Genomic DNA, 12,029 nt, shown 5'->3' on the forward strand with positions numbered 1-12,029 from the left:
TGCTCTCTACAGCTCCCTGAAAGGAGGTTGCAGTGAGGTGGGGGTTGGTCTCTTCTCTGTGGTATCAGGTGATAGAAGGAGAGGAGAGGAGAGGCCTGAAACTGTGCCAGGGGAGGGTCGAGTTGGACATTAGGAAAAGTTTCTTTGCTGCCAGAGTGGTCAGGGATTGGAAGAGGCTGCCCAGGGAGGTGGTGGAGTCCCCATCTCTGGAGGGGTTCAAGGAATGTGTGGCCATGGCACTTGGGGCCATGGCTTAATGGCCATGGTGGTGTTGGGTTGATGGTTGGACTCAAGGACCTTAGAGAGCTTCTTCATTTCTATGACCTGCATCCTTAGACCTGCCTATATATCTGCACCTCATCTGCTGTCCCAGCAAGCTAAGAAAATCAGATGAAGGAAAAATCTTTGTAGCTTCCTCCACTGCTCCCATGCTGTGAAGCCTGCATCAGATCCTGAGCCAAAAATGAAGCCTTGAGTGACTTGGGGCTATCACAGAGATACTGAAACCCTGGGCTTGCAGGCAGTGCTGCTGAGCCCCACAAGAGCTCTTCCTGCTCTGATTTCGCTTTGTCTCTCCTGCTTTCTCTTTAGGATGAAGTTATGGTTATGCCTCCTGGCAAATGCTGCCCAGAGTGTGTCCCAAAGCCCTGCTCAGTGTCAGGAAGAGTGCACCAGGTAAGCTTTGGCCAGCCAGACCCAAAGGCACACAAGTGCTGGCACATCACCTCCCCACGTGCTGACTCTCTGCCAGCACTGACAGCTTAGTGCTCCCTTTGCTTCATTTATTTTTTTCCCATCCTTGGAAGCCAGAAGAGTTGAAAGGAATGAGGCCTAGATAAGAATTTGCTGGCAAGCACAGCAGGGAAGTCTGCAAGGTGAAGCAGATGAGGCCCTTTCTTTTCACACTTTCTTTGAGGGAGGAGAGCAGAAAGCAGTGGTGAAGGTTGAAGTATTTATAGCTTTGCTGGTGTCATCTGGAGTGAGTGTAATGCATTATTTAATGAATGGGGGGATGTGGGAATTCCTGCTAATGAGAAGGGGGTTTTGCTAATAATAGTAGCTAAGGCCTTGCCAATGTCCCCAGCTTGCAGCTAAGGAGAAATGCACACCACAGGCTCAGCTGCACCTTGGATCAGCTGTGGTGTGGCCAGCAGGACTAGGCAGCTTATTGGCCCCCTGGACTCAGCACCTTGAATACTGAGGTTAATTGTGGGTCACTCACTCCAAGAAGGACATTGAGTTGCTGGAGTGGGTCCAGAGAAGGGCAACCAAGCTGGGGAAGGGTCTAGAGAGCAGGGCTGGTGAGGAGCAGCTGGGGGAACTGGGGGTGTTCAGCCTGGAGAAAAAGAGGCTGAGGGGAGAGCTCATTGATCTCTACAGCTCCCTGAAAGGAGGCTGCAGTGAGGTGGGGGTTGGGCTCTTCTCTCTCGTAACAAATGCTAGAATGGGAGGAAATGGCCTCAAATTACTGTGTCCAGTTCTGGGCCCCTCAGGTTAGGAAAGAGGTTGAGGTGCTGGAAGGTGTCCAGAGAAGGGCAACAAAGCTGGGGAGGGGTCTGGAGCACAGCCCTGGGAGGAGAGGCTGAGGGAGCTGGGGTTGCTTAGCCTGCAGAAGAGGAGGCTCAGGGGAGACCTTCTTGCTCTCTACAACTCTCTGAAGGGAGGTTGTAGCCAGGTGGGGGTTGGTCTCTTCTGCCAGGCACCCAGCACCAGAACAAGAGGACACAGTCTCAAGCTGTGCCAGGGGAGGTTCAGGCTGGATGTTAGGAAGAATTTCTTCATGGAAAGAGTTATTTGCCATTGGGATGTGCTGCCCAGGGAGGTGGTGGAGTCCCCATCCCTGGAGGGATCTAAAGCACCTGTAGCTGTGGAGCTGAGGGACAGGGTTTAGGAGCAGATTTGGAAGCATTAGGTTGATGGTGGGACTCGATGGTCTGAAAGGTCTTTCCCAAGCAAAATCTTTCTGTGGTTCTAAGCAGCACCAATTGCTGGAAAGAGTTTGGTCATTCATGAGAAGTGTTTACCAGCTGTCTGCATGTCCTTTTTGACCAGCATGGTGAGCAGTGGAAGAAGAACAGCTGCAGTGTGTGTGCGTGTCACAGGGGGGAAGTCAGATGCCTGAGAGAGACCTGCGAGCCTCTCACCTGTGAGAAGGTAGCTCAAAGCCATTCCCCTCTTGCACCCTGACTGGCAGCACCTCTTGCTGTGCTTCCCACAGCTTCAGGCAGTCCTGCTGCATGGTTTGCTGCTGGTTTTTTGTAGGGGCAGAGCAGAGTGCAGCGGCCTGGGAAGTGCTGTGAGGAGTGTGTGTCCTCCAGGAGAAGCTGCTTCTCCGGTGGCACCGCCAGGTACCACGGGGAGCTGTGGAATAGCTCTCACTGCCACTTCTGCCTGTGTGATGAAGGCCAGGTCACTTGCCAGAAAGCAGAGTGTGCCAAAGTGGAGTGTGCCAAGGTAAGGAAGGTTTTCTTCTTTCAAGATGTGGCTTTAAAAGTCTTGTGGTCGTTTCCCCCTCTCCCCTCCCCGTTTTTTTTCTTGACTGACATCTTGAGACACTCAAAGGACCTGCTCTTCTCTCAGAGCTTCTTGAAAACACTTCAGAGGACAGAGAGCAAACTCTGACTGCTCAGTGAGCTCACACTGTGTGAATCAGTGATCAGTTCAGCTTGGATTCCCTCCCACACTGCTGCCTGCCTGCTGTTACAGAGGGTCAGACACCCAGAGGAGGCAGTGCCTACCAGCTTTACCAGAAGCTGAACATGAGGAGAAAGATCCAGGTCAGGGAGAGTTAAAAGGTTAAGAAATGCTCCTGTGACCTCCATTCTGAGGGCTTCACTAAGGTAGTTGGGTATGGAAGTCAGTGTTCTGCTTTGCTCCATTTCCCCCCTGTCATTCTTGGCATGGAAGTGAAAAGAGTAAATTAATCTCTTCCCAGTGCTATTTACTCCCAAACCAGCACCCTCCCTGCTCCAGTTCTGGGATAATTGCTTCAGAGAGGATGTGCAAAATGCATTAGGTAGGGCTGAGTGCTTCACACACAGACACACACACACACACACAGAGGTGTTCAGTGGCCTTTCTGCAGCGGGGTAGAATCCTAGAATGGTTTGGGTTGGAAGGGACCTCCAAAGCTCATCCAGCCCAAACCCCCTACATTCAGCAGGGACATCCTCTACTAGAGCAGATTGCTCAGAGCCTTGTGCAGCCTCACCTTGAAGATCTCCAGGGATGGGGGCCTCATCCACCTCCCTGGGCAACCTGTTGCAATGTTCCAGCAGCCTCATGCTGCAGAACTTGTTCCTCACATCCAATCTCAATCTGCTCTTCCCTGGGCAACCTTCCTCAAGTCATCTTCAGTTCCAGTTTCCCTTAACAACAGTGCACAATAATTAATTACAGTCAGATGTTCACAGTCAAATATTTATAAATATTCCCAATCAAATGGTTCCTATCAAATATTCACAATTATTTCCAATCCAATATTCCCATCCAAATATTTCCTCCAGGAGCGAATGAACTCTTTTTCTTCTCCTTTTGCTTTGCCCCTCTTTGAGTTGCAGGCCTGCTTTTTCTTTTTCAGGCACCTGCATCAATAAATCAGAGCTGCTGTGAAGCTGGGAGCTTTGGGCTTCATCTCTTCATTACAGCACTCTTAATTTTCTGGTCACATCGTGCTGTTTGATGTGTAATGAGGCCACAGATAGGAACTGCAAATCCTAGCCAGCTGCACAGAGTGCAGCAGCGTTAGGTGAGAGCAGGGGAGAGCTTTACTTCCTAAACCCTTTCAAACAAACCTGCCCAGCAGCTGCCAAATGATTCTGACCCTAATCTTCCAAAAGCCATTTTCAGCAGGTTGGTGATGAGCTCAGAATGCAAGTTCTGTGGTAGGGCAGATATGGAGGTGCTCAACCAAAACCACTCAGACTGTCAGAGCAGCAAATAATCCTGCTGGAGCGTTTGCCAGCCCCCCAGCTAAGTAAGCCCACTTGTGATGATGTCCAGCTGGCTCACAGAATCAGAGTAACAGAGAATTGTTTCAGCTGGAGAAGACCTCCAGGATCATGCAGTTCAACCTTCAACCCAGCACCACCATGGCCACTAAACCATGGCCCCAAGTGCCATGGCCACACATTTCTTGAACACCTCCAGGGATGGGGACTCCACCACCTCCCTGGGCAGCCTCTTCCAGTGTCTCCCCACCCTCACTGCCAAGGATTTCTTCCTAATCTCCAGTCTAAATCTCCCCTTCTCCAGCTTCAATCCATTCCCATCCTATGACTCCAAGCCCTTGTAAAAAGCCCCTTCCCAGCATTCATGCAGCCCTCTTTCAGGTCTGGAAGGCTGCTCCAAGGTCTCCCCAGAGCCTTCTTTTGTAAACCTTCAGCTACCACACAGGCACAAAAAGTTGTGATGGATTAGGGCAGTTGGCTCCATTCTGCTGCTGCTAAATTCTTCTCTTCCAACCCAAGTTATTTCAGTGGACTCTGTGGAGCTGTAACAAAGAGCAGGCTTTTTCCAGCTCTTGGGGAGGGGAAAAACCAATCAAGGTAGAACACTGGACATGAAGGCAAGCTTCTCAGCAGTGACATCTCAACAGTGGTGCAGTGCTGTGCCTGTGATCCACAGTGACAATGTGACATTTCCTCCTCTCCCTGCTTGCAGAGGGCTGTCTTTCCCTGCAGGATTTAGGGGTAAGGTAATGACCTTATCACTGAATTCCCTGCCTTTTGCTGAGCTCTTGTTCTGCAGCTGCAGCATTCAGCCAGCTGTGCCTGGAGAGATGAAGCAGGATGGAGAGAAGATAAGGTGCAATGAGATAGTGAAGATTGCATTCCAGGGCAGGAGCTCTGCTGCCTCTGCATTCCATGGTGGTGCTGATTCCCTTTGAATTGCTGCAACCTTTCTCTTCACAGGGTGAAGAATTAATTCACCTCGATGGGAAGTGCTGTCCTGAGTGTGTCTCAAGGAATGGGTCCTGTGTTTACAAAGAACATACCAAGGCTGTGAGTATCCTGCTGCTTTGGAGCACATACAGTGAGTTCTGCTGGCACAGCTTTGCAGGAAGAGCTGGGCCAGTGGATACCTTTCTGCCAATGTTTCCCAGGGATTCTCATTTCTTTCCTGCAAGTCCATTATTTTGTGGATATTTTCAAGGAGCTTTCCTTCTGGGGCCAAATGGAAAGGAAACATCAAACCTCTTGATTTAAAGACAGCAGTAATGGACTTTTCATTGCTCTGACAGAGGAGGACTGCAGCTAATAGCTGCTGTTTGCCAGCAGATGTGAGAAATGGGAAGTTTAATAGTGGCTTGGGTTTTTGGTGGGGGCTTTTTTAATGCTAATCTTTCCCTTTCCTTCCTCAGATCTCTCTTTTCTCTGACCTAAGTGAGGTAAAACATATTAAGGTGTCAGGTTTATTTCAGTTTGTGCTTTATCCCTTCTAAGAGAGGAGCTGGCAGGGAAGCTTCATGGGCATTTAAAGTGCTCACTGCCTCTTTTCTGCTTGTTGGGATCCTCATGTGGTGCCAGCAGAGCCTCAGCCACTGAGGACAGCTTCAGTGATCCCTTCTGAGCAGAGCCAGGGCTGCAGATCACAGGAGGGGAACAGGGGTTCAAGATCTCTCCCCTCCATGCACTGCTAAAAGTAGCCAAGTGTCAGGTGCATGAGTTGAAGACTCTTCCACCAGATCTTCATCTCTGTGGGGTTTTGGCCAGTGATGGAAAATCAGGCAGTAGAAGAGAGCAGAAGACATAAAATGCTGTGAAGATTTCAAGTGTGACAAAGAGATTCATGGAATTGTTTCATGGAAAAGATCTCCAAGGTCACTGAGTCCAATCTTCAACCTAAGATCACCATGACCATTAAACCATGTCCTGAAGTGCCATGGCCACACAGATTCAAGAGGAAGGGCAGATCCAGATATCCCTGGGCCAAGGGCTCCCCTCAATAAGCACTTTGCAGGCAGCTTTATGCTGGAAGCAAAGGGAGCAAGAGGGTTGAGGGTGCAGATGCAGACAGCCCCAGAAGGGTTTCATTTACTCCTGGCACTGATGCAGCCTCATGACTGAGCCAAAGGTTTGCATGCATGGCAAACCCACTTTGTGCAGAGCTCTCCTTCCCTGCTGATGCTGCCCATTGCCTCTTTCCTGTGCAGGATGGAGAGCACTGGGAAGAAGGTCCCTGCAGGGAGTGTGAATGCCAGGACAGGAGGGTGACCTGCTTCCGGCGCTCCTGCCCGCCCTGCCCGCCCGGCAGCCTGGCCCTGGAGGTGCAGGGAGACTGCTGCCCACGCTGCCAGCCAGGTATGCACCAGGGCAGGGCACTCCCCTTGGGTGGCAGCCTGTCACAACCCCCTCAGACTCTCACTTCAGATACCAACCTGATACCTGTGTTGAAGTCTAGAATCACAGAATCACAGAATGCCCTGGGTTGGAAGGGACCTCTGATGGTCACCTGGTCCAACCCTCCTGCAGTCAACAGGAATCAGGTTGCTCAGAGTTCCAGCAAGCCTGACCTTGAATGTCTCCAGGGATGGGACCCCCACCACTTCTCTGGACAACCTGTTCCAGTTTTCCACCACCCTCATAGTAAAGAATTTCTTCCTAATTTCCAGTCTAAATCCCCCCTGCTCCAGGTTCAAACCACTGCCCCTCGTCCTGTCACTCTATGCCCTTCCAAACAGTCCCTCCCCAGCTCTGCTGTAGTCCCCTTCAGCTACTGGAAGGCTGCTCTAAGGTCTCCCTGGAGCCTTCTCCAGGCTGAACACTCCCAGCTCCCTCAGCCTGTCCTCATAGCAGAGGTGCTCCAACCCCCTGATCATTTTTGTGGCACTCCTGTGGACCCTTTCCATCAGGTCCATGTCCTTCTTGTGTTGAGAGCTCCAGAGCTGGACACAGTATTCCAGGTAAGGCCTCAGCAGAGCAGAGGGGCAGAATCACTTCTCAAACTTAACTTGCATTCCATTATTTTGCTCACTGGTTTTCCTACAAAAAGGTCTTGGTTGTAAGGGAGATCATCTAGTTCCAACCTCCCTTCCTTGGGCAGGGACACCCAGGTTGCTCAAGGCCTCATCCAAGCTGGCTTTGAACACTTCCAGGCTTGGAGCCTCCACAATCTCCCTGGGCAACCTGCTCCAGTGGCTCACCACCCTCAGGGGGGAGAATTTCTTCCTTAACATCTAATCTAAATGGAGCTGGAACAGGTGGTCCAAGGAGGTGGGGGAGGTCCCATCCCTGGAGACATTCAATGCCAGGCACAACAGGGTCCTGAGCAACCTGATCTAGTTTGGGATGTCCCTGCTGACTGCAGGGACTTTTTTTGGAGGTCCCTTCCACCCCAGTTTGAAATGATGAAGTTTGAGTTCTTGGTGAGATTTAGGGCTCCCACTGACCTCAAATGGCAACTTCCATTTGGCAATGAACTTCTCCTTGGCTTGGGGTTTGGAAAATACTTTATTTCCCCCCTCTTTTTTTTCTTCAGCATGAATACAGAATTAACCAGGTTGGAAAAGACCTCAGAGATCATCCAGTCCAACCTCTCACCCAACACCATCTAAGCAACTAAACCATGGCACCAAGTGCCTCAGCCAGGCTCTTTTTAAACACTTCCAGTGCTGGTGACTCCACCACCTCCCTGGGCAGCACATCCCTTGGGCCAATCTCTCTTGCTGGGAAGAACCTCCTCCTTACATCCAGCCTAAACCTCCCCTGGCACAGCTTGAGACTGTGTCCTCTTGTTATGGTGCTGCTTGCCTGGGAGAAGAGACCAAGCCCCACCTGGCTACAACCTCCCTGCAGGGAGTTGTAGAGAGCAATGAGGTCTCCCCTGAGCCTCCTCTTCTGCAGGCTAAGCAACCCCAGCTCCCTCAGCCTCTCCTCCCAGGGCTGTGCTCCAGACCCCTCCCCAGCTTTGTTGCCCTTCTCTGGACACCTTCCAGCACCTCAACCTCTTTCCTAACCTGAGGGGCCCAGAACTGGACACAGGACTCCAGGTGTGGCCTGACCAGTGCTGAGCACAGGGCAGAATGACCTCCCTGCTCTTGCTGGCCACACTGTTCCTGATGCAGGCCAGGATGCCCTTGGCCTTCTTGTCCCCCTGGGCACACTGCTGGCTCATGTTCAGCCTACTGAAGACAGGGAACTGCTCCTTTGGGATTCCTAACACGAGGTTTGGCCTTTATGGACTGCCAAGAACTAAAGAACCTGCTTATGAGCTGTTATGTCCCCAGCTCACATGGGGCTCGGTGCCTGCCACTGAATAATTGTTTGGAGAGATGAGAACAGCCTCAGCTTCTCTGTTTATTTTGCAGAGAAATCCATTTTCCTCCAGGATATTGTCACCCTTCCCTGATTTACATTCCAGAGCTGCTAGGCTTTAGCTGTGGCCTGATGATTTTTCATGTTGCTTGCTCCTCTTGTAGTCTTCACAGAACTCCTTTTTTCCCTCCTTCTTCTTTTTTCTCTCTATCAGAGTGCTCCAGTTCATGTTTTATCTCAGTCAAAAGCAAATAGCTTCCCAGTTTAATTATGCTGTCATTTGCAGGAGGGCCCTGCCACATTCATGCTTTAAAGCTGGTTATTTACTGCATGCTAGTAAAAATGCAAAGCACTCCAAATTGAAAAGGGAGGAAAATGGGCTTTGGACACTTCAGATAACATTGCCCTGCACTTTCAAAAGGGAGCAGCATCTACACAGGCTCCCAAGGAGGGGACAGAGCATAAATGCTCTCAGCACCTCTCTGTTCTTCTAAGCAAGAAGTGCCTCTCTGCTGCCTACCCTTGCAGATCTGGCCTCTTGATTTAGCTTCCATGATGGAAAATGGATTTCCCATGTTGGAAAACCATAGAATGGAATCCTAGAATGGTTTGGGTTGGAAGGGACCTTCAAGATCATCCAATTCCAACCCCCCTGCTATTGCAGGGACACCTCCCACTCATCCAACCTGGCCTTGAACACCTCCAGGCAAGGGACATCCACAGCCTCCCTGGGCAGCCTGTGCCAGTGTCTCCCCACCCTCACTGGCAAGAGTTTCTTCCTCATCTCCAGTCTCAATCTCCTCTCTTCCATCTTCAATCCATTCCCTCCAAAACCCCAACCCAGCAAAGCCCACTCCCAAAACCCCAACCCAGCAAAGCCCACACCAAGAGAAAGAAGTGAGGAGATTCACTTGGGTTTGGAGTTTGTGTTGCTTTGTGCCTTCCTGGTTAAAACCACTGCTGGTTTTCTCACCTTGGTGTCTTTCCTTTGTGCCAGCTGAGTGCCACCCAGAGTGCCTGACCTGCTCTCAGGCCTTCGATCGCTGCACTGCCTGCCGAGATGCCAGGAGGTGGCTGCAGGATGGGCGCTGCGTGGAGGCCTGTGGCTTGGGCTTCTACCAGGATGGGGGCACCTGCTCAGGTAAGTTCTGCAGGAGGTCACACCCTGTGTGAAGACATGTGAAGACATGCTTGCCTTCTCTGTGGCTTCCTGGGCCAAGCTTTTAGTTGGAAGCCCCTGAAAAATGCAGATCCTCCAAGTGCCTGTCCAAAATCCTGGACTCATGGAATGGTTCAAATTGGAAGGGACCTTGAAGATCATCCAGTTCCAACCCCCTGCCATGGGTTGGGACCAGGTGGCTCCCACCAGCCCAGGTTGCTCAAGGCCTCATCCAACTTGGTCATGAACATCTCCAGGGAGGGGGCATCCACAGCTTCCCTGGGGAACCTGTTCCAGTGTCTCACCACTCTCACTCTCAAGAATTTCTTCTTAGTCTCCAGTCTAAATCTGCCCTCCTCAAGCTTCAATCCATTGCCCCTCATCCTGTCACTCCCAGCCCTTGTCAAAAGTCCCTCCCCAGCTTTCCTCTAGTCCCTTCAGGTACTGGAAGGCTGCTCCAAGTTTCCCCTGGAGTTTCAGTTGGAAGTGCCCTCTAAGATCATCCAGTCCAACCTTCAACCCAACACCACATCCATCAAACCACATCCTCAAGTGCCATGGCCACAGGTTTCTTGAACACCTCCAGGGATGGGGACTCCACCACCCCCCTGGGCAGCCTGCTCCAATCCTTGACCACTCTTGCAGCCAAGAAATTTTTCCCTAATCTCCAACCTAACCCTCCCCTGGCACAATTTCAGGCCTGAAAAATGAAGTTTTCTCCTTTTATCAGCCTGCAGCTCAAGACTCCTGGGACTAACACATCTTTCTTCTCTGTTCTTCCTCTTGGAAGCCTGCAATGAAACCTGCTCAGCCTGCAGCAATGGATTTGAGTGCTCCTCCTGCCAGCCACCCCTGTTAATGAAGAATGGGCAGTGTGTGGCTTCCTGTGGGAAGGGATACTTCCAGCATCAGCTTCTCTGCACAGGTAACTCAAACCAGATAAATAACTGCAACCCAGCAGAGAAAAGCTGTCCCCAGGCTGTTAGATGCACTCATGTTGAGGGACCTGCTGTTGACATAGGTGTTAATGTTCACCCTAGAGCAAAGGAAGGAGTGAGCAGGGGAACTGAAGTCACACAGTGTAAAAGTGATTACTCCTTGGGGAAGTACTCATTACATTCTGCTGGAGTAAAACCCTCTGCTTTGAAACCCTCTGCTTCTCTCCCTTCCTCTTTCCACTCAGAAATGTCTGTTGGAAATGTGGTTTCTGTGGTGTTCAGGGCAGACAGAAGCAGGTGGACCCTGATTGAACTGAGGATCTAACACCTTGATCTGTTCAGAAGGGCCTGTGGGGATAGGGCAAGGGGCAATGGTTTGACACTGGAGCAGGGCAGAGTTGGGTTGGACATCAGGAGGAAGTTCTGCACTGTGAGAGTGGGGAAATCCTGGAACAGGTTGCCCTGGGATGTAGTGGAGGCACAGTCCCTGAAGACATTCCATATCAGACTTGGTGTGGCCCTGGGCAGCCTGCTCTTGTCAGAGGTGTCCCTGCTGACTGCAGGGGGGTCGGACAAGATGCCCTCTGAGGGTCCCTTCCAAGCCAATGCAGTCTGTGAAGCTGTGTAAACATGAATTGATTGTGGAGTGCTTCAAACAACAGGATGGAGCCAGAAGCCTGGTCTGAAAGGTCTTTTTCATCTCCAGCCTGAATTCCTCAAGAGGGAGTTTAGTGGAACTTAGGTCAATTAAACCCAGCCTAGTTCACCCTTCCTGTGCTGTTGGAGCATCCTTCTTGCAGATGTGCAAACCACTAGGAGGAAAAACATAACTATCATTCTGGGCAATCAGGTGAGAGCCTGGTAAAACTGCAAAAATAAAGGAGTGGATGGCAATGAATGCTGGACCCCACCTCTGAAATTTTAGACTGGCTCCACTGGTTTGGCTTTGTGCAGAAGGGGCAGCCAGGCAGAACTAAAGCAAATTGCTTTAATTCCCTTGAGGAAACAAGAACAAATTTTCCCAAGCAACTCTCAGCTGCAGGCATGCATGACTGCAAATCTGGATGGAGGGGGCCAGTCAGTGAGCCACACACCAGCACTAAAAATGAACCATTAGCTCTGCCCTCCTGCCTCAGCAGCACATGGGCACTGCCACTTGAAACCCTGGCAGCAGGTGGGAAGGAAATGGTCAAATACAACCAAATGAAGGAGGAGATTATTTGGTGTTGAAGTCCATAGATCCTTCTGCACTGGGTCTCTCTTCTAATCATAGAATGGTCTGGATTGGAAAGGGTCTCCAAAGATCATCTGGTCCAACCCCCTCTATAATAAGGAGGGACATCCTCAATTAGATCAGGTTGCCCAGAGCCCTGTTGAGCCTCACCTTGAATATCTCCAGGGATGGGGCCCCAGCTGCCTCCTTGGGCAACCTGTTCCAGTGTTCTACATGGTAAAGAACCTGTTCCTAACATCCAGTCTGTATCTGCTCTTCCCTAATTTGAAGCCATTGCCCCCTGTCCATCACTAAAGGCCTTTGGAACAGTCTCTTCCAGCCTTCTCATAGGCCCTTTTCATGGACTGGAAGGCTGTTATTAAGGGTAACAGCAGCCTTCCAGTCCATGAAAAGGACTCTTTAGACATGGACAACAGGGCCCTGGGCTACAGACAGGGGGGGTT

General features: G+C 50.9%; 1 protein-coding gene across 1 annotated transcript in view; it reads left to right on the forward strand.

Annotated features, from left to right (window-relative positions):
* The window catches only part of FRAS1 (Fraser extracellular matrix complex subunit 1), a 143,571-nt gene that overhangs the window by 48,051 nt on the left and 83,491 nt on the right, over positions 1-12,029 (forward strand). Inside the window, exons 9-15 of the mRNA XM_054172504.1 lie at positions 592-675; positions 2,053-2,154; positions 2,263-2,454; positions 4,914-5,003; positions 6,155-6,302; positions 9,253-9,396; positions 10,205-10,339. Of these exons, the coding sequence (XP_054028479.1) occupies positions 592-675; positions 2,053-2,154; positions 2,263-2,454; positions 4,914-5,003; positions 6,155-6,302; positions 9,253-9,396; positions 10,205-10,339 (895 nt within the window). The remainder of the gene's footprint in view (positions 1-591; positions 676-2,052; positions 2,155-2,262; positions 2,455-4,913; positions 5,004-6,154; positions 6,303-9,252; positions 9,397-10,204; positions 10,340-12,029) is intronic.

Source organism: Dryobates pubescens, chromosome 24 (genome assembly GCF_014839835.1).
Source record: "Dryobates pubescens isolate bDryPub1 chromosome 24, bDryPub1.pri, whole genome shotgun sequence".
In the NCBI taxonomy this organism is placed as follows: Eukaryota; Metazoa; Chordata; class Aves; order Piciformes; family Picidae; genus Dryobates; species Dryobates pubescens.